This window comes from Haliotis rubra, unplaced genomic scaffold, assembly GCF_003918875.1.
Source record: "Haliotis rubra isolate DU_JTF1 unplaced genomic scaffold, ASM391887v1 Scf412, whole genome shotgun sequence".
Lineage (NCBI taxonomy): Eukaryota > Metazoa > Mollusca > Gastropoda > Lepetellida > Haliotidae > Haliotis > Haliotis rubra.
The window spans coordinates 709,798-733,268 of NW_025767094.1; the positions used below are offsets into that span (position 1 = coordinate 709,798).

The following is a 23,471-nucleotide window of genomic DNA, read 5'->3' on the forward strand; positions in this document are numbered from 1 at the left end:
ATTATACAACGTTTTTATGACGATGTTCCTACTTTATGTGAACTTTTTAAAAAGGTTTCTAACCACTTGATTTTTAAAAGACATCAAACTGTATGACATCAAACTGTATCCTTGTTCAAAAATGACGTTCATCTGTGCCAAATTCTTCCAATTCCAGTGCTTGTCGCAAATAGCTGGAATATTGCTGATGCGTCGTAAAGAATATTCATTCATTCTTTTTTTCAATTCCATTGATTACAGTGTTCTAAGACATTATTTCGTGTATTGTGTCTGCAGTAATCTGTCCTGTGGATAGTCAGAAGTTGTCTATCATGGTGTCCAACATCGCAGTGTCGGAGCAGATTGGGGAGATGTACATACATTGTAAATATGGCTGCAAGCTGGCCGAGGATGACCAGACCTATATTGTAGACCCGACCAGGTGCCCTGTCACGGTGAAGATCAACACTAGAAGGTGAGACATATATTTCCTATATAGTCTTGTTACATTTTGACCAAAACACTGTGGAAATGCAAGTTATGGTGACAGTATGGACAAATTATTACATACACAATGTAAACTGTCTCATTAAGAATATGCCAACTGATGTTGAAGAAAACTGGGGGTAGTGTTTTGTTATTTTGAAGGGTGTCTTGACCTTAACTCAGGGGTGGAAATAACCCATTGCCCGACGTCCGAGTCCAGTGTTTTTTTTCTGTCGGGCAAGCACATTTGTATATTACGCTGTACTGGTGTCCAGTTGACATTCCAATGTTAATTATGTGGTTTGTTTAAAAAATCACCAAGAAAATTGGCCGGTAGAGCGAAAATTTTTCCGAACAAGTGATTTTACATGTGCCACTGTACCGAGTACACTAGCAAGTTTAAGTTATTTCCACCCCTGTAACTGATCAATATATTTGCTTCATATCATTCCCATTAAAATGCAAAAGTACCCAGACAATCAGAGAAGAATATACTCATAATAGTTTTGAAATTAACTTTTTATCAACATTGCATTTTAAAAGTGTTTCGGGGTAGATGCCCTTCACACCAGAGCATATTGATAAATCATTAGTACCATTCATAACTTGGGTGTTCTTTTCATTCAGTTTGTAAGCTTTTAGCAAACATTTGATTCAGACTTGTAGAGACACCAGTCTAATGGGCCACATTTCCTTGATGTGCCCTTTGGCACACCAGAAACCTAATGTATTGGATTCAAACCCCAATTGCTAGGTTTTCCAGCACCATACCTTCGCTTATGAGTTTCACCAACGTGGTTTACATCTCACACCAGGGCCCCATTCCACAAAACAATCGTACCGCTAAGGTGATCGTAACTCCCATACTTTAACATAGACTTGTGACTGTCATAGTGCTACGATCGCTTTGAGGAATGGGGCCCTGATGTTACCTTATGCTCTCATCCCACTTGAAGTTGACATGCCATGATATAACTGGAATACTGTTACTCATTCCTGACCATTCTGGGGCGGTGGGGTAGTCTAGTGGTTTAAGCATTGGCTCGTCACGCCGAAGACCCGGGGTCGAATCCCCACATGGGTACAATGAGTGAAGCCCATTTCTGGTGTCCCCCGCTGTGATATTGCTGGAATATTGCTAAAAGCGGCGTAAACCAAACTCAGTCAGTTAGTCCTGACCATTCTCTATTGTATGTGATAAACAAGGAGAGCTGCATCGCAACATGATCGTTGTGCAGGGATCATGTGTAGAAAGGTAATCACTGCACGGACAACATGTTCTGAAAGAGGAGGCCTATCAGGTGTATTGAGGCTTACTTCTAGCTATCAATATACTTTGTGCTGCAAGTTAATAAGGATTTGTGAAACAGTTGATGCTTGCAAGAATAGGATACTCCCTAGGAGGACAAACCCCCATTGGCAACTCACAGCTCAGCTCCATCTGAAACTCAATTTGCAACATCTTGCTTCTCACTGTGCAGTATTGTGCCCATCAGCACTGTACCCATATCGTGGATTAAGATTAAGTAATACATATGTGATCTTTGGAACTTTAGCTTTCGTTGTCCTAATGGGAAGTCTAGTGACCTGATGTCCTGACCTGTTGGTCTATCATGGGGTGTCAACGTCTTCTCCTTTGGAACCACTTGAGCATTGAAGCTGGAATGTCACTTGCGTGTTATTCCAATGGTAATAGCTCAAATGTATTGACATGTTCGAATCCAATTTTCAGTATGGCCCCACAGCATTCTTAAAGCAATTATTGATGTAAATTCTTGTGTGTAACACTTATGTTAGCTTTGGTACTGGCATAGAGGCACTGTGAAAATATGTCCTAATTTCTTGTTCCTTTTTGCCACAGGAATAAAAATTCTCTCATAATTTGAATTCTTGGCTGTGTAACTGCCTTTTATTTGAACTATCCATATCTGAACTTGAACTTTGGAATATTTCTGCCTTTGCTCATGTCATGTTCTACTCAGTGTTTATACAGAAAATAGGTGACCCAAATACTGACAGCAACTTTTGTTAAGTGGCTCTCATTAATGATTATGTTTCGTGTTAACTTCAAATGGAGGTGAGCCACAGTCCCATACATTTTCAACATTCTTTATGACTCCTATTCTAACAACTGTGAACTGTTAGTGTGTAACGGTACCAAGATTGTACCAAGAGGATGTTCTGTGGAGGAGGGGCGGCAGATGAGCCTAGTGATTAAAGCGTTAGCTCATCACACCAAAGACCCGGGTTCGATTCCCTACATGGATACAATGCTTGAACCCCATTTCTGGTGTCCCCCTCCATGATATTGCTGGAATATTGCTAAAAGCGGAGTAGAACCACACTCACTCACTGATTTTCCCATTATTTGATGACTGTAATGACTTATGTTGTTTTCAAACAAATACAATGTTTGAATTCCATGTCTGGTGTCCCTTGTCATGACATTCATGGAATGTGTCTAAAAGCATTGTAAAACCATTAAAACCACACTCACTCACTCACTCACTCACTCACTCACTCACTCACTCACTCACTCACTCACTCACTCACTCACTCACTCACTCACTCTTGATCTCAGCCTCTGTTTCATCCTTGTTATCTCTATTTCAAGGGTAGTAAGTGCAAAAAGAATTTCTTATAAATGTGCAGAAAATTCGATTGACAGTGTTCTTTTGTAAAGACCAACCATACCTGAGGTTTATCTGCAAGCACTTTAAACTGTCAATTATGGCTCAAACACCCCAATGTCCTTGCTTTTATGAAGAGATTAATCCAATAAATCTCCCAAACCAGTACTTTATTTTTTTCAATATGTATTCACCGAGCTGTTAAACCAGCTGGAAGTTTTGAAGTGAGTTTTTGAAGGGTTACACGTGAAGCTTGTCATCGAAGATGATCGTAAATCTGGTAGAATGTGTGAAATGAGCATACTGTGCCAAGCCGAGCTTGAGAATCAATTTGCCCACTCACACGTCCCCCTCAACAATGCTATTAGGTCTTTATCACCCGACACCACTATCGCAGACTATTAACAGCCTGCTCCACATGTCGGCATGACCCTTGCTGGTGCTGACCCAAGGTGGATGTAGTTAACTGCTCATTGTAGTTACAGACTGTTTATGCATACTTAGTGTGCGATGGTTGAAAAAAATGGACATTTTGTCTTAAATTTGGGCTGTTTATATGATCTAAAAATGAGGTGATTAGTGTAAATTTGTTTTGGGTATACTGGTATTCATATAAAAACTGAGAAATGAATGGGAGTTTGTCTGTAAACTGTCTGGTTGAAGACATCAGGCGTGTCTGCACATCAAGAGTCAACATATTGTTTTCAACAAATCACTAAAATGAAGCCATGCAGGCAATAAAAGGACTAAAACCGGAAAAAGTCAAACTACAAAAGATAGGGCGTTAGATTTTATTTTAACATGAATGAATGGGTCTGGTAGTCAGGTGTATAATGACAGTGTAGGAAAGATAGCCCGTCCCAACGTCCGAGACGGGTGAATTTTGTGGAGGACTGGTTAAAAAAATATCTAGTCCGTCCTCATGTCGGGTCAATTTTAGCAAACCAATGACATATATATAATGATTATAACCTTTTTGAATATTTACTGCCGAAGGTGTTTTATTTATATTTGGAGGACAGGCTAGATTTTGGCAGGACTGGTAAAAAATTTGACCTGCCAGTCCTGTGGACAGGCTAGATTTTCTACATCTTTCCTACACTGGTAATGATCTGGTTGTTTGTGGTTTATCTTACCCCTTTGTGTGATGGAGCTCATTATATCAGTCACTGGTTTGCTGAGTCCGTTTCTATTAGTTACAACTACAACCCACTTTTTACAGATGATTGTAACAGAAAACAAAAAATGAAATTGGGTGGTTGATCATTTTGTGCAACTGGTTTTGTGTCATTCTGGCATGTCAAAAGTAATCAACTGCTGTTGAGTACAAATCAAATAGCATTTAGATACACATAATACCATGGTCCTAAATATTATTCGTATGCTCACAAACTTTCTATGATGAAATTCTCAGTGTCTTCAGCAGGTACAGCAGTGTTGTTGAGTTGGTCCATGTATCCTATTGGTTTTCAGAGTTGAGTTGGTCCTATATTACATAGGTTTCCCTTGTTGTGTTTGCCTTTTCGTCAATGGGTTTTCGTAGTTGATTGGTCCGTGTATCCCATTGGTTTTCAGAGTTGAGTTGTCCTTTGTCATTGGGTTTTCTTAGTTGATTTAGTCCCTGTATCCCACTGGTGTTTAGAGTCGAGTTTGACATTGTTTCCTGTGAGTATTCGGTGTTTAGAGTCGAGTTTGACATTGTTTCCTGTGAGTATTCGGTGTTTAGAGTCGAGTTTGACATTGTTTCCTGTGAGTATTCAGTGTTTAGAGTTGAGTTTGACATTGTTTCCTGTGAGTATTCGGTGTTTAGAGTCGAGTTTGACATTGTTTCCTGTGAGTATTCGGTGTTTAGAGTTGAGTTTGACATTGTTTCCTGTGTATTCAGTATTCATTGTTTCCTGTGGTGTTTAGAGTCGAGTTTGACATTGTTTCCTGTGAGTATTCGGTGTTGAGTCGAGTTTGACATTGTTTCCTGTGAGTATTCGGTGTTTAGAGTCGAGTTTGACATTGTTTCCTGTGAGTATTCGGTGTTGAGTCGAGTTTGACATTGTTTCCAGTGAGTATTCGGTGTTGAGAGTCGAGTTTGACATTGTTTCCTGTGAGTATTCGGTGTTTAGAGTCGAGTTTGACATTGTTTCCTGTGAGTATTCGGTGTTTAGAGTCGAGTTTGACATTGTTTCCTGTGAGTATTCGGTGTTTAGAGTCGAGTTTGACATTGTTTCCTGTGAGTATTCGGTGTTTAGAGTTGAGTTTGACATTGTTTCCTGTAAGTATTCGGTGTTCGAGTTTGACATTGTTTCCTGTGAGTAGTCGAGTTTCGAGTTTGACATTGTTTCCTGTGAGTATTCGGTGTTTAGAGTTGAGTTTGACATTGTTTCCTGTGAGTATTCGGTGTTTAGAGTCGAGTTTGACATTGTTTCCTGTGAGTATTCGGTGTTTAGAGTCGAGTTTGACATTGTTTCCTGTGAGTATTCGGTGTTTAGAGTCGAGTTTGACATTGTTTCCAGTGAGTATTCGTGTTTAGAGTCGAGTTTGACATTGTTTCCTGTGAGTATTCGGTGTTTAGAGTCGAGTTTGACATTGTTTCCTGTGAGTATTATTCGGTGTTGAGTCGAAGTTTGACATTGTTTCCTGTGAGTATTCGGTGTTTAGAGTCGAGTTTGACATTGTTTCCTGTGAGTATTCGTGTTTTAGAGTCGAGTTTGACATTGTTTCCTGTGAGTATTCGGTGTTTAGAGTTGAGTTTGACATTGTTTCCTGTGAGTATTCGGTGTTTAGAGTCGAGTTTGACATTGTTTCCTGTGAGTATTCGGTGTTTAGAGTCGAGTTTGACATTGTTTCCTGTGAGTATTCGGTGTTTAGAGTTGAGTTTGACATTGTTTCCTGTGAGTATTCGGTGTTTAGAGTCGAGTTTGACATTGTTTCCTGTGAGTATTCGTGTTTAGAGTCGAGTTTGACATTGTTTCCTGTGAGTATTCGGTGTTGAGTCGAGTTTGACATTGTTTCCAGTGAGTATTCGGTGTTGAGTCGAGTTTGACATTGTTTCCAGTGAGTATTCGGTGTTGAGTCGAGTTAGACATTGTTTCCTGTAATTATTCGGTTTTTAGAGTCGAGTTTGACATTGTTTCCTGTAATTATTCGGTGTTTAGAGTTGAGTTTGACATTGTTTTCAGTGAGTATTCGGTGTTTAGAGTTGAGTTTGACATTGTTTCCAGTGAGTATTTGGTGTTTAGAGTCGAGTTTGACATTGTTTCCTGTGAGTATTCGGTGTTGAGTCGAGTTTGACATTGTTTCTGTGAGTGTTAGAGTATTCGTAAGTATTCGAGTTTAGAGTTGAGTTTGACATTGTTTCCTGTGAGTATTTGGTGTTTAGAGTCGAGTTTGACATTGTTTCCTGTGAGTATTCGGTGTTTAGAGTCGAGTTTGACATTGTTTCCAGTGAGTATTCGGTGTTGAGTCGAGTTTGACATTGTTTCCAGTGAGTATTCGGTGTTGAGTCGAGTTTGACATTGTTTCCTGTGAGTATTCGGTGTTTAGAGTTGAGTTTGACATTGTTTCCTGTGAGTTCTCAAAGCCCTACAACTAAAGTAGCTCTGTTTTGTGTGTCAGTTTTGTCAACCAATGCTGCCATGTAACTCATTATTTTTATCCATACCCGAAATTATTTTTCTTAAAGCCTCCTGTAGAACCCTTTCAGTAGCCCACCAAGTGAGTTTCATGCCACATGGCTATACATACTTGCTTGTCCTAACTGATGTTAGATTAATAACAAGAGACAAGTATAGAACATCGGTTTTGGTAGAGGCAGAAATAAGACCTGAAGTATTGGCCCGACTTTCCACCCTAGGACAGTCTGGATCAATAATTCTAATATCCCTAACCATTGTTATTTGAAAGAACATGTGGAGAATTACAACATCAATGTAGTTAGGTCTTTCAGTGTTTGGAAACAGAAGAGACCCCTTTGCCACGACTTATTAAGTAAAGCGTCACTGGCATTAATCTGTTTGCTTCTCCATTAGCAGAGAATCTATTACCAATTTCCAGTTCCAGATCAAATTTCAAAATTAAATTTAATGCTTTCGATTGATGATATTGTTTCTGGATGTTGTGTAAATTGATTACGGAGGTTCGGAAATAGGACCACAAGTTGCGGTCCTTCCTGTTGGAGTTGTGTGTCACCCACGGCAGAATGCGCTGGTCAATAGAGGCAGGTCATGCCGGGTGATTTTAAGCTGTGATGGTAATGGTGGTTTTAAGTCAGTTATTGATCAGAACCCTTCCTTTCATTGACGGGGGAATGGGACGCCGCATTTATTCATCCAGTGACTCCACAACAACACCACATTTACTTGTGTGTAATGACGAATGTAACTATTTGTGATGCATTATTGTCAATATCCGGATAGTTACAGCACGGCTAAGGGGGTATGTTGGTGGTAGGGGATATGGATGATACTCCGAACTGGGAATTGTTTTTGATAGGTGTTGTAAAAGTGTCATTACCTTCAATAACTGCTTCCATCATCTCTAATCATACATGAGTGCATGTTGTGTGCTGGATCGAGCAATAAACCTGATATAACACACAGTGTTGTACAAACTCCAGCTGGGTCAGCTTGTGGTTGTTGGGATTTATTTCAACCTGCTCAGAGCTGATATGTAGAACCATGACTGCAGCAAGTGTTAGTAAATATTATCCTTGTTGAATTAAATATGTCCAAATTCATGTAGTAATAACTAGTCAAATGACTTTGTCGAGGTAACTGAAGCTCACAGGTAAACAGGACCATTCAGGAGGAAGAGGCTTAATGATTACTTTTGTATTGATTTATATGCAATGTTAAAATACCTATAAAAATCAGGATTTGTGAATAAAGTAATGATTAGTTTCTCAATTTGCCTGCAGAGCAATTTGCCTCAATTTGCCTGCCAGGTTAAGAATCTATGATGAATCTTTGGATTGATGGATGACAATCCACACAGGCAGGCCACTCTGAAGAGTGAGTGAGTGAGTTTAGTTTTATGCCACTTTTAGCCATAGTCCAACAATATCACGGTGGGAGACACCAGAAATTGGTGGCTTCGCACATTGTGCCCATGTTGGAAATTGAACCCTAGATCTTCGCCGTGACGAGCGACCACCTTAACCACGAGGCTACTCACTGCCCCACCCACACCCCACACACACCCCACCCACACACTGAAGAACAATCAGCAGTGTCACTATTACCACCCAATCCTCCTTCTAGGCAGGTGCTTGCAACTGGAGACCTGCCAAGGGTTCACTTGTACTAAGTGATGTTAATGCCACCATGATCTTAACTCCCATACTTCAACATAGACTTACAACAGAGATTATTGCCAAGGCTCTTTGTGAAAGAGGATTCAGGATTTGTAGTATACCATATTTATATCTATCCAAACTAACATTCTGAGTCAGTCTTAATGCGTCTCAAATTTGAAGTTTCTGAGGTTTCCAAGCAGACAACAATTTAGTTGATATTCTCACTTAAACATGTTATTTAATCATTAGAAGAAAGCCTTGACTGATGAAATTACAAAGACAAAAATAAATAAATGTTTTTGTCCAAGACACTATAGTGTTTTAAGTATATTTATTTCAGTATTATCCTGGTACTGTTAGGGCTATTGAGTGCTGTGCTTCCAGCCAAGATAATCCCACCAGTCCATCTTTACAGGTGTCGTACAGACATCTAGGTGTTTCAGTAAGCACCGTGCGTGTTGTGTGTCAGACAGCTGATGGAAGGCAGCAATGATTGTCTCCTTACATTGATTTAAGCAGCCACATTGTGTGCCTGTAGCATGGGTAACAAGTCACAGATACATCCAGGCAATGTCCAGCCAGTGGTGAACTGGGACTGTTTGATGGAGGGATATAACACAGGATAGTGTGCCATGGTTACAGAATACATTTATTTCATGTGTTTTTGCCTCAGTATTGGAAATGAGGATTGATCAGAAATAGATGGTTTCCACTTCCAGCCATCTTCCAAACCCTATGTAATCACTCCCTCCACCTCATCCCTCCAACCCCACCTAACAACTTCACATCATCACATCCCTACTCCACCTACCCTACCTACTCCACCTACCCAACCTATTCCACTTACTCCACCTACCCCACCTACCCCACCTACTCCACTCCACCTACTCCACTTTACCACCTACCCACCTACACCTTACTCCACCTACCCCACCTACTCCACCTACCCCACCTACCCACCTTTCCCACCCCACCTACTCCACCTACCTACCTACCCACCTACCCAACCTATTCCACCTACTCCACCTTCCCTACCTACTCCACCTACCCCACCTACTCCACCTACCCAACCTTTCCCTACCTACCACCCCACTTCCACTCCACCACCTACCCCACTTCTCACCTACCACCTACTCCACCTATCCCCACCTACCACCTACTACCACCTACCCCCACCTACCCCACCTACTCCACCTACCCAACCTATTCCACCTACCCCACCTACCTCCACCTACTCCACCTACTCCACCTACCCCCACCTACTCCACCTCCCACCTACTCACCTACTTCCACCTACCCCACCTACTCCCACCTACTCCATCCACCCCACCTACCCACCTACCCCACCTACTCCACCTACCCCACTTACCTCACTTACTCCACCTACCCCACCTACCTACCCCCACCTACTCCACCTACCCAACCTACTTCCACTCTACCCAACACCTTCCACTCTACCCACCTACTCCATCCACCCACCTCCCAACTTACTTCCACTCTACCCCACCTTACTCCAACTACTCCCACCTACCTACCACCCCATTCCACCTACCCACCTACTTCCACCTTACTTCCCACCCCACTCCACTCCCACCCCACCTACCCACCTACCCCACCCACTCCACCTAACCCCCACCTACCCCACCTACTCCCACCTACCTTACCTACCCACCTCCCACCTACTCCACCTACCCAACCTACTCCACCTACTCTACCACTCCACCTACTTCCACCTACTCCCCACCTACTTCCACCTACCCAACCTACTCCACCTACCCACCTTACCCCACCTACTCCACCTTACTCCACCTACCCACCTACTCCACTTACTCCACTCCACTCCACCTACCCACCCACTCTACCTACTCCACCTACTTCCACCTACCCCACCTACTCCCACCTACTCCACCTACTCCACTTACTCCACACCTACTACCACCCACTCTTACCTACTCCACCTACTCCACCTACCCACTCCACCCAACCTACTTCCACCTACTCCCACCTACTCCACTCTACCCCACCTACTCCACCTACCCAACCTACTCCACCTACCCCACCTACTCCACCTACCCCACCTACTCCACCTACTCCACCTACTCCCACCTACTCCACCTACTCCACCTACTCCACCTACCCCACCTACTCCACCTACCCCACCTACTTCCTACCTACCTACCCACTCCACCTACCCCACCTACTCCACCCCCACCTACCCCCTACCTACTCCACTCCACTCCACCTACTCACCTACTCCACCTACTCCACCTACTCCACCTACTCCACCTACTCCCCACCTACTCCACCTACCCTACCTACCCCACCTACACCCACTCCACCCACTCCACTTCCACCCAACCCAATCCACCTACTCCCACCTACTCCACCCACCCCACCCACTCCACCCACCTACCCCACTCCTACTCCACCCACTTACCCCACCTACTCCACCTCACTCCAACCTACTCCACCTACTCCACCTTACCCACCCACCCATCCACCCACCCACTCCACCTACTCCACCTACTCCACCTACCCACCTACTCCACCTACCCAACCTACTCCACCGACTCTACCTACTCGACTGACGACCGATTTGACTGATCGACGATCGATCGATGATCGATTGACTGGATCGATTTATCGATTCCGATCGATGATCGATGATCGATCGATTTCGATCGATCGATCGATTGATTGATCGATGGATTGATGATTGATCGATCGATTTCGACGACGATTTTACCGATCGATCGATTGATTGATCGGATTTACGATTCGATCGATCGATCGATTTATCGATTGATCGACGATCGATCGATTGATTGATCGATCGACTGATTCGATCGATTGATCGATCGATCGATCGATCGACGATGATCGATTTCGATCGACGACGATTTATCGATCGATCGATCGATTGATCGATCGATCGATCGATCGATCGATCCGATTCGACGATCGATCGATCGATCGATCGATCGATCGATTCGATCGATCGATCGATCGATTCGATTCTCGATCGATTTTCCGATCGATCGATCGACGATTCGATCGATCGATCGATTGATCGATTGATCGATCGATTCGATCGATTGATCGACGATCGATCGATCGATCGATCGATCGATTCGATCGATCGATCGACGGATCGATCGATCGATTGATTGATCGATCGATTTTATCGATCGATGTTGACGATCGACGATTGATCGATTTCGATCGATTCGATCGACGATTGATCGATCGATCGATTTCGATCGATCGATTCGATCGATCGATCGATTTCGATCGATCGATTGATCGACGATCGATTCGACGATCGATTGATCGACGATCGATCGATCGATTTGATCGATTGATCGACGATCGATCGATCGATCGATTATCGATCGATCGACGATTCATCGATCGATTGACGATTGATTCGATCGATCGATCGATCGATGATCGATCGATCGATCGATCGATCGATCGATCGATCGATCGATCGACGATCGATCGACGATCGATCGATTGACGGATCGATCGATCGATCGATTATTCGATCGATTATTCGATCGACCGATTGATCGATTCGATGATCGATCGATCGATCGATTGATCGATCGATCGATCGATCGATCGATCGATCCGACGATTGATCGATTTGATCGATTCCGACGATGATCGATCGATTTGATCGATTGATTGATCGACGATCGACGATCGATCGATCGATTGACGATTTATTGATTGATCGACGACCTGATTTCGATCGATCGATTTATTGATTGATCGATCGATTTGATCGATTGACGATCGATCGATCGATTGATCGATCGACTGATCGACTTCGATCGATTCGATTTCGATTGATTCGACTGATCGATCGATTTGATCGACCGACGACGATTCGACGATTGATCGATCGATTTGATCGATCGATCGATTCGATCGATCGATCGATTCGATCGATCGATCGATCGATCGATCGACGATTTGATCGATTGACGACTGACGATTTTGATCGATCGATCGATCGAGATCGACTCGATCGATCGATGACGATTGATCGATCGATTTCGATTTGATCGATCGACGATCGATCGATCGATTGATCGATTGATCGATCGATCGATCGATCGATCGATTCGATCGATCGATCGATTGATCGATCGACGATCGACCGATCGATTGATTTGATCGATCGACGATCGACGATTGATTGATCGATCGATCGATCGACGATCGATTGATCGACCGATTTCGACGATCGACGACGATCGATCGACGATCGATCGATCGATTCGATTTCGATCGATTCGATTTCGATCGATCGATTTTTGATTGACGATTCGATTTATCGACCGATCGACTGATTGATCGATCGATCGATTATCGATCGATTGATCGATCGACTGATCGATTGATCGATTGATGATTGATTCGACGATCGACGATTTAGTCGACGATCGATCGATTTCCGACGATCGACGATTTGATGATCGATCGATCGATTCGATTTCGATCGATCGACGATTATCGATCGATCGACGATCGACGACGATCGACGATCGATTGACGATCGATCGATCGATTTATCGATTTCGACGATCGACGATCGATCGATCGATTTCGATCGATCGATCGATTTATCGATCGATCGATTCGACTTTATCGATCGATCGATCGACGATCGACCGATCGATTGATCGATCGATTTACGACGACGATCGATCGATGACGATCGACGATTGACTGATCGACGATTTCGATCGATCGATCGATCGATCGATCGATCGATCGATCGATTCGATTGATTGATCGATTGATCGATCGATTCGACTGATCGATTGACTGATCGACCGATGACTGATTGATTGATCGATCGATCGATCGACTGATTGATCGATTTATTCGATCGATCGACGATCGACGATCGATTCGATCGATCGATCGACGATTTCGATGATCGACCGACGACCGATTGATCGATCGACGACGACGACTGACGATCGACGATCGACGACTCGATTTCCGATCGACGATCGACGATCGATTTTGACGATCGACTGATCGACTTGATCGATTTCCGATCGATCGACGACGATTGATCGACTTTCGATCGACGATCCCGATCGATCGATCGACCGATCGATCGATTTCCGGATTAGATCGACGATTTTACTGATCGATCGATTTCGATTCGATCGACTGATATCGACTGATTTTTCGGATCGATCGATTTGAATTTCGACTCGACGATTTTGATTCGACTTCCGATCGACGGATTTTCCTTACTGATCGACGACGATCCGATCGAACGACCGATTTACTGATCGACGCCGGACTCCAGATTCGATTGATCGATTAATTTCTCGACGACTCTTCGATTACACCTCGAACTACCTGATTCTCATTAGACCTAAACCCCACTCTTACCCATCCATTCTCCATTTAGACTCCAACCCTTTACCTGAATCGATCCATCTCCCTAGATCTTAAACCCTTACGCCCGATCGATCTCGATTAGACTCAAACCCGACTTTTACGATCCATTGGAATTTAGACCCAACTTTAATTTTCCTCTTCCCGATCTAACTAAATCAGACTTCTAAACCCCTACCTTTCCTTCCTATCCATCTCATCAGACCTAAACCTAACCGATCGATCGATCTCTATCAGACCTAAACCCCCACTTTTCCCATCCATCTCACTAGACTCAAACTTTACCTACCTATCCATCTCATCAGACCTAAACCCTCTTTTCCCATCCATCTTATGACCTAAACCTCCACTCTTTTCCATCCATCTCTATCAAACCCCAAACCTTATGCTCCCATCCATCTCATCAGACCAAACCCCACTTTACCCATCCATCTTGTCAGACCTAAACCCCACCTTTGCTACCCATCTCATCAGACCAAACCCCACCTTTCCATCCATCTCTATCAGACCTAACTCTTTGGCTACTTTACTCCATCCATCTCATCTAGACCTAAACCCCCTGCACCTTCCCACGATCTCATCAGACCTCCCCACCTCTTACCATCCATCTCTCTTGCTATTGCTTCCCCATCCATCTCATCAGACCTAACCCCCACCTTCCCTATCCATCTCATCAAACCTAAAACCCCACATTTCCCATCCATCTCATCAGACCAAACCCCACCTACCCATCCATCTTGTCAGACCAAAACCCCCACCTACCCATCCATCTCATCAGATCCAAACCCCACCTTCCCATCAATTTCTATCAGACCCAACCACTTCACACAATCTCATCCAAAACCCCAACCCACCCCATCCATTTTGTTAGTTCCAACCACTTTGCTGCACATACCCTATCCATCTCATCAAACAAAACTACTTCACCTCATCCTCGTTGCGATATGGCTGAAATATTGCCGATGTGACGTTAAATATTAAATCACTCACTTCACCTCATTACATTCCACACCTACCTGCACATACCCCATCCATCTCTTCACCTCATAACATTCCACACCTACCCGCACATACCCCATCCATCTATTCACCTCATCACATTCCACACCTACCCGCACATACCCCATCCATCTCTTCACCTCATCACATTCCACACCTACCCTCACATACCCCATCCACCTCTTCACCTCATCACATTCCACACCTACCCTCACATACCCCATCCATCTCTTCACCTCATCACATTCCACACCTACCCGTCACATACCCCATCCATCTCTTCACCTCATCACATTCCACACCTACCCTCACATACCCCATCCATCTCTTCACCTCATCACATTCCACACCTACCCTCACATACCCCATCCATCTCTTCACCTCATCACATTCCACACCTACCCTCACATACCCCATCCATCTCTTCACCTCATCCCACACAACCACTTATGCCCCATCCACCCCATTACTCCCAAGTGTGTCCCAAGTATATACTAGTGTCTTATTCTATATAATCTGTTATACATTCCATTATTTTCTGAGAAAATGAAGAAAAGGTTGGATGTCTTATCACACACTCAAGTCAATCTATTGATGGAACAAATTCCTATCCTCTCACAGTGAAAACAACAGTTGGCATGAACTAGCCAGACAGCATAGAACAGAATGAAGCAGAATAAAGGCGAATGAAGGCAAATGCTCAGTGAGAATTATTGCAAATAACTGCGCTGATATGCCAGCCACTGTGGGTATATTACTCCATAATGCCAAACAGTAATCCTGCGTTTGTGTCTCCTGCGTCTTTCAGGTTAATTGAATCAGTGACATTGAAATTATCTGAGCTCTTCGAGAATGAGAATGATGTGTGTAGATTTCAATTAAACTCAATGTGATTGAAACAACTAGATACAAACAGGACAGAATGAAAAAGTAAATAGGCCATCTAGCAACAACTGTAAAGGCAATCTGGTATACTTGGTCTGTCGTCAGCTTGGTATCTGTTATAAACTAGACCTCGGTGATGTACTAGGACTGTGTTATAAACTTCGGGAGTTGGATACACTAGGTATCTGTACTAGTCTCAGTGATAGACTAGGTTTGTGTTACGGATTATGGATGTGTAATAGGAAATTGATACTGAGGGTGTAATAAATTGTGCATTGAAGAAAATATCTCTCGCCTGTAACTGAGATAATTGATACTTTATGATTTTCATCAACTTTGATCTTTAGAGGAACTTGGTGATGAGGGTCCTGAGATTACTTAGTTACACACTGACATGTGTCCATCATTAATCAATTTGTTTGCCAGCTCAATCAGCCTTCAGTTTGCTGACATAGCCTGATGCAGCCGTTGACACTTGTTTATGAAACATGGCTTATCGAGAGCAGCCTGATAAAGCAAACTGATCATTGGGCTGGAGGTAAATTAAGAATTACTGCAACGTGAATGTAGGTAATCTGATCTGCAGGAGCCAATGGTGTCCCTCCTCATCTACAAATGTGTGTGGAGAGGTGATTTGCAAAATATTTTTCTAAGTCATTGTTGACAGATTTAATCAAACTCCAGTTCAGATCATCCCCCGGGCCTGCATTCATGGGTTAATTATCTGCATCTTTTCAATAATATCGTTATGCGTTTGATGGTTGTTGCCAAGGGACCAGTTCAAAAGTGTGATGTTGGATAAAAATTATCCTGAAGTTAAGGTGTGGGGGTTTATCGCACTTCACGTTTTCCATCTGACAAAATCAGCATACCTCATTTCTCAAGTTTGTATATTAACTCAAATAAACCAGTCATATTTTCATTCATGTTCAACTAGGAGTTGAGATAATTAAACACACCCAGTCTTCCAGCCAGATTGGGATTTTCAGTTGCTGGTGAGTGAGTGAGTGACTTTAGTTTTACGCCGCTTTTAGAAATATTCCAGCAATAACATGGGGGGGGGATCAGAAATGGGCTTCAGGGCTCCAGATAACTTTTGGGGGGTGGGTGTACTTACACCTCATATTGCAAGTGGAGGTGTACTGAAAATTTTGAAGGAGTACTGACATGTTTTTGTGCGGGCAAGTTGGTGATGTGGTTTGCTATTTATAATATTAAACAACTTTTCAGCTATTAAACTTTATATGTGTAAGTACATGAAACGCTTGAAATCTTATATTATGTCGTACTTCATTGATTTTTAGGCGTACATTACGCCTGTACGCCAATGTGGAGAATCGAACCCTAGTCTTCTCCTTGACGAACAAATGCTTTAACCACTAGGCTACCCCACCAGCCCCTTCAGGTGCTGGTAAAAGTGGTAAGTCCATTTAGTGCATGATATAGAATGGCAGATTTGATCTATGAAAAACTAAAAAAATGAGTTTCAACACTATATAACAAGTTTTATGGATAACAACTTCTTTATTTTCGTGAGTGCGACGTTTCGATACAGATTCTTGTACCGTTGTCAAGCAAGAGTGATACATGAACTGTAGGAGCTGCATATATATACTGTATATAACAATGAAACAACATAATAGACAAAGGAAACAACATAATTGCCATGATTGGCTAAGCAGTAAGCTGATGAAGCCAGTAAGTACATAAAGGATAGTGAGTGGAAGCCAGAGATGTAGTTACAATGAGATGTTTATACAATGGATGCGCATGTTTATACAATAGACTGGTCTTGGTGGAGGAGTGATCATAAGCAGATGGAATGAAGTATCCTTGGTCACGGGTTGATGGTAGGTTTGTGGCGCTTGATGTGAATGGCTTCAGTGAGCTTGCGCTAGTGAAGTCCGCTTTGGTTGTTGGCGCAGAATGGTGATGTCGGACCACTCTATTTGATGATTGGGGTTGGCTTTGATGTGGTCAGAGATAGCTGATTTGGTGTCGGAATTAGCAACAGAGGTGCGATGTTCTTTGACTCGGTGTTGATGGGTCGGGATGTTTCACCTATGTAGCATTGTCCACAATCACAGTCTATTTTGTAAATAACACATTTCGGGGTTGTTGTTGTTGACGGTGGGTTGTTTTTCCGCTGGCATGGAGGAGGTTGTTGAGGCTGGAGGACGCCTGAGAAGGTAGTGTCTATTCCTGCCTGTTGTTTCAGGAGTCGGCTGATTTGGTGTGATGGTTTACCAATGTAGGGAATGGATATCTTGATGGGGGCTGATTCTGGTTTAGACCTTTTGGCAGGAGGTGAAAGCGCTGTTTCCGATGGTTCTGTTGACTATTTCAGGTGGGTAGTGGCGCTCCACAAAGACTTTCCTCAGGTGTTCAATTTCTTCCTGTAGGTTTGTTGAGCAGATGTTTTTGGCTCTTCTGGTCAATGTAGAGATGACGCCGGTCTTGACTTTTTTAGGTGGGTGGTTGGAGTTGTAGTGGATGTATTGATCCGGCATGAGTTGGTTTTCTGTACACGGAGGTCTGGAGTTGGTTGCAGGAGGTGCGGGACACAAGGACATCGAGGAAAGGTAGTTGGTTGTTCTGCTCTGTTTCAATGGTGAATTTGATGCGGGATGTTGGCTGCTGAGATGGGCGAGGAGCTGCTTTGGATCTTGCTGAGGTTGGAGGACGACGAAGGTGTCATCCACTTTGCGGTACCAGCAGGACGGTTTGAAGGGTGCAGTTTCTAGGGCCTTCTCTTCCAGGTCGGCCATGTAAATTTCTGTTAGGATGGGGGATAGTGGGGAGCCCATGGGAAGTCCGTGGATTTGCTCGTAGATGGCATCGCCCCAGGTGAAGTAGGTGGAGTTGATGCAAGCAGGCGGAGGTGAGGTCTTAGACAAGGACCACTTCCACTCCATGGTGGATAACCTCCTAGATGACACCTCAACCTACCAAATGATGAAGAGGGATCCGACTACAAAGCTCAACCGTCAGCATAAGGCCACGCTAAAAACGCTGCATGATAAATATGAACTCTCAACAGACCTGTATCGTAAACTCACAGTATCTCACCCCCAGCCACCTTATGCCAGAGCAACAGTCAAAATCCACAAGAACCCCGCTAAAACTCGCCTACTAGTCTGTTCCCGCCGACACTGTATTCTACAGTACTGCCCAGCACCTACCCAAGTACTCTCCCCATTAGGTAAATCTGCCAACTCCTTCATCAATGATTCAACTGACTTCTGCTCCAAGATCCGTGGACATCACCAACCCAGGTCCAATCATCAGCTACGACGCTGTGGACCTATTCACCAATGTACCACGGGATGAAGCCCTTCAAGCACTACGCCACAGAATTGACAACCTCCAACAACCCCTCAACACCAGCCTCTCTACCGACTCTATCATCAGCCTCACCTCCGCCTGCATCAACTCCACCTATTTCACCTAAGCGATGCCATCTATGAGCAAATCCACGGATCTTCCCATGGGCTCCCCACTATCCCCCATCCTAACAGAAATTTACATGGCCGACCTGGAAGAGAAGGCCCTAGAAACTGCACTCCTTCAAACCATCCTGTTGGTACCGCAAAGTGGATGACACCTTCGCCGCCCTCCAACTCTCAGCAAGATCCAAAGCAGCTCCTCGCCCATCTCAACAGCCAACATCCCCGCATCAAATTCACCATTGAAACAGAGCAGAACAACCAACTACCTTTCCTCGATGTCCTTGTGTCCCGCACCTCCTGCAACCAACTCCAGACCTCCGTGTACAGAAAACCAACTCATAATGGATCAATACATCCACTACAACTCCAACCACCCACCTAAAGTCAAGACCGGCGCTATCTCTACATTGACCAGAAGAGCCAAAAACATCTGCTCAACAAACCTACAGGAAGAAATTGAACACCTGAGGAAAGTCTTTGTGGAACGCAACCACTACCCACCTGAAATAGTCAACAGAACCATCGGCAACGCTTTCACCTCCTGCCAAAAGGTCTAAACCAGAATCAGCCCCCATCAAGATATCCATTCCTACATTGGTAAACCATCACACCAAATCAGCCGAATTCTGAAACAACAGGCAGGAATAGACACTACCTTCTCAGCGCCCTCCAGCCTCAACAACCTCCTCCATGCCAACGGAAGAAAACAACCCACCGCCAACAACAACAACCCGAAATGTGTTATTTACAAAATAGACTGTGATTGTGGACAATGCTACATAGGTGAAACATCCCACCCATCAACACCCGAAGTCAAAGAACATCGCACCTCTGTTGCTAATTCCGACACCAAATCAGCTATCTCTGACCACATCAAAGCCAACCCCAATCATCAAATAGAGTGGTCCGACATCACCATTCTCGCCAACAACCAAACGGACTTCACTAAACGCAAGCTCACAGAAGCCATTCACATCAAACGCCACAAGCCTACCATCAACCGTGACCAAGGATACTTCATTCCATCTGCTTATGATCCACTCCTCCACCAAGCCCAGTCTATTGTATAAACATCGCATCCATTGTATAAACATCTCATTGTAACTACATCTCTGGCTTCCACTCACTATCCTTTATGTACTTACTGGCTTCATCAGCTTACTGCTTAGCCAATCATGGCAATTATGTTGTTTCCTTTGTCTATTATGTTGTTTCATTGTTATATACAGTATATATATGCAGCTCCTACAGTTCATGTATCACTCTTGCTTGACAACGGTACAAGAATCTGTATCGAAACGTCGCACTCACGAAAATAAAGAAGTTGTTATCCATAAAACTTGTTATATATTGTACGTCTCAACTTCTAAAATGCCACTCAAACAAGAGTTTCAACACCTAGTAAATAAACTTCAGCTGATTATTGGTCTCAGAAAGCAAAACAGAAGAATGTGAGACAAGTATCGTCAAAGGATTCAATATCAAAATTGATTCGGGTTGGGGAGAAGGTGGGAGGGATGGAGTGTGTCTCAAAACATAAGGAATTAAGTTATTATCTGACATAGAACTTTTGATATGGTCCCTGGGCTGGACTGCAGTATGGATGCTGAGTAGTAAATGCAGGATAAGTGGGAAACATTTGCTGGTTAAACCCTGGTTAAATGGGACGGAACCATGGGGCATATCAGTGTAAACATACTGCCAAGAATGCATGTAGATACATCAGTTCCATCAATTCCTCAGCAAGCACTCACTCCATCTCAGAAATAATCATCATTAACTTCTGGCCAATGTCGGATGGCAATATAGTGAAATCAATTCAGATATCAGTTGGTATCAATTCCTAGACTCTGAGTAGTATCATAATCATAAAAATGGCTCCAATAGTTATTCCTGGTCCTCAAAAGTGTCATCATCATCATTGTCATCATCTCCATCAGTATCAGCAACATCATATCATAATCATCAAACTTCAGCTCTTAAGATTATGATCATAATGGAAGCCTGATAATGATAATAATATTCAATTTATCTTGCTCATTGCTCTATGCACAATGCATACTCGAAGCGCTCAAACAATCTGATTATTATTACTCCGGATAACCCAAGCTGCCTGTTATAGGATTATAGTCACATGACTTTATCCCACTGGATACCCATTTTCTGCTGGGTGAGTGAGTGAGTGAGTTTAGGTTTACGCAGCTTTTAGCAATATTCGAGCAATATCACGGTGGGGGACACGAGAATGGGCTTCACACATTGTACCCATGTTGGGAATGGAACCCAGGTTTTCGGCATGACGAGCAAACGCTTTAACCATTAGGCTACCCCACCGCCCCTCTGCTGGGTGAACAGAGGCGATTTTGGACAAACTCACTTGCCTAAGGTGAGACCACATGTATCACATGTACTTCATGGGTCAAGCTGCCAAACACTGTCACCCATCCAAGGACTCTCCACACTCAACGTTGCTTAACTTCAACTGATTTGCGACCTGAGCTCTATGCGCAGGACCACGTGCCACCACAATAAAATGCCAGGGTTCTATTCCGTACATGGTTAGAATGTGTCAGGACCATTCTTGGTATCTCCTTGCAGTGAGAAGGCTGAATATTGTTGAAAGACCCATGAAACCATAGAACTCACCCACACAGTCACTGATCATTGAACCTGGTCCTTCAGCTATGATTTGTTTGTTTGCTTGTTTGTTCAATATGTACGCTATTGGGATACAATCAACCAAGTCAGCGAGCCTGACCAACTAATTCCGTTACGACTCTTACAACAAGGATGGGTTGCTGAAGACCATTTTACCCTGGATCTTCATGCAGCTATGAACAATATGTCCTATTCATTAGAAACAAAGATTTTGTTCACTGGTGTATGTGAACTTATGTAATTACTGTTGTTATTTCTCTTTTAAGATAGTGTGAAGCCCATTTCTCTTGTGCCCCGCCGTGATATTGCTGGAATATGCTCTCATATTCTCAAATAAGAGTTCCCTAAAATGGAGAATGTGCCAAACGTGCTCGGCTTCCAAGGTTTTGTTTAAATTTTAATACCAATTATCAACTTGCACCAAATATTTTACCTTTTTATTCTTTCACACAAATAGAAACGCTAATACTCATTTGCGAGCTTGCGGTTGTTTAATTTAAGCAGATCAAATAGAATACTTTTGGTCTTTAATACAGAAGTCCCTGATGATGCTGAATCAATAGGAAGTGAAGAGCCGGCAGTGTTGGGTATGAGACTGGGTCCTGTGTAAGCACCTGACCTTTACATGGCTATTTCATAGATTGCAGTTGATTAACACACATTTCACATCAGCTAATGGACATGGAACAGCAAAATGAAATTTAAGAGGGAATAAAATATTTGGAGTAGCGTTTCAGTATATTGAGGGATATTGGTTGATAGCAAAGAATGCTATGGTTCTGAAATGTGGTGAAATATTTGAAGAGTTATAAATATTCCCCTTCGTGTAAAATCTGATCATGTTTTCGGTGAGATGATTGGCTTTCCTTTGCTTTTGTTTTGATCTTCCTTTCTAAGTGGTTGCCTTTAAAATTCCTGATTGGCATAGTGTAATTGAGTGCCTCTCACTCTCATCCTTTAGACATGCAAGGATCCGCTGCGGTTATTGGTTAGATTACCAGATGTGTGGTAATTATTACCATTCTCTGCACCATACCTGTGCATCATACCTGTCCTCATGGCTTTGACCAAAGTGATATTTTTGCATAGTTCCTGCATTCAGCTGACACAGTGATATAATTGAATTAGGTTCCAAGCAGCTAAAACCAAACTAACTCACTGAAATTCAGTATGATCACTGATCAGGTCTGATTTGATTCACTGGCATTTTCGGTGAATTTGACTGTATCCCTTCATAAATTCAATTCATTATTTGCACTTACTCGACTATGCATTAACATTTTAAAAAGGAGTGTTTTTACTTGAATTTGGGTTTTATTTATCAAAATATGATATGCAAAATCATCCTTGAATGTATCCAAGCCAAGTAGCAAAATAATCAGTACTCTTATATGTACAGTTTGACTGTAATGTCATCACTGGTTACATTTATGAAAAAGTAAACACGGTCAGAAAATGTCAAAGAGTTACATTGTTATTGATGTACTGAATATAAGGAATAATACATCACCTGACTGAATATAATTAATAATACATCACTTAGCATAGTGGTTAAGGCGTTCATTCATCACGCTGAAGACCCGGGTTCGATTCCCCACATGGGCACAATGCGTGAAGCCCATTTCTGGTGTACCCTGCTATGATATTGCTGTAATATTGCTAAAAGCA

At 43.1% G+C, this 23,471-nt stretch overlaps 1 protein-coding gene across 1 annotated transcript in view; it reads left to right on the top strand.

Moving 5' to 3' along the window:
* LOC124288118 (E3 ubiquitin-protein ligase TRAF7-like) overlaps positions 1-23,471 on the top strand; it is a 154,621-nt gene that overhangs the window by 15,333 nt on the left and 115,817 nt on the right. Inside the window, 1 exon segment of the mRNA XM_046724682.1 lies at positions 277-454. Within this exon segment, the coding sequence (XP_046580638.1) occupies positions 277-454 (178 nt within the window).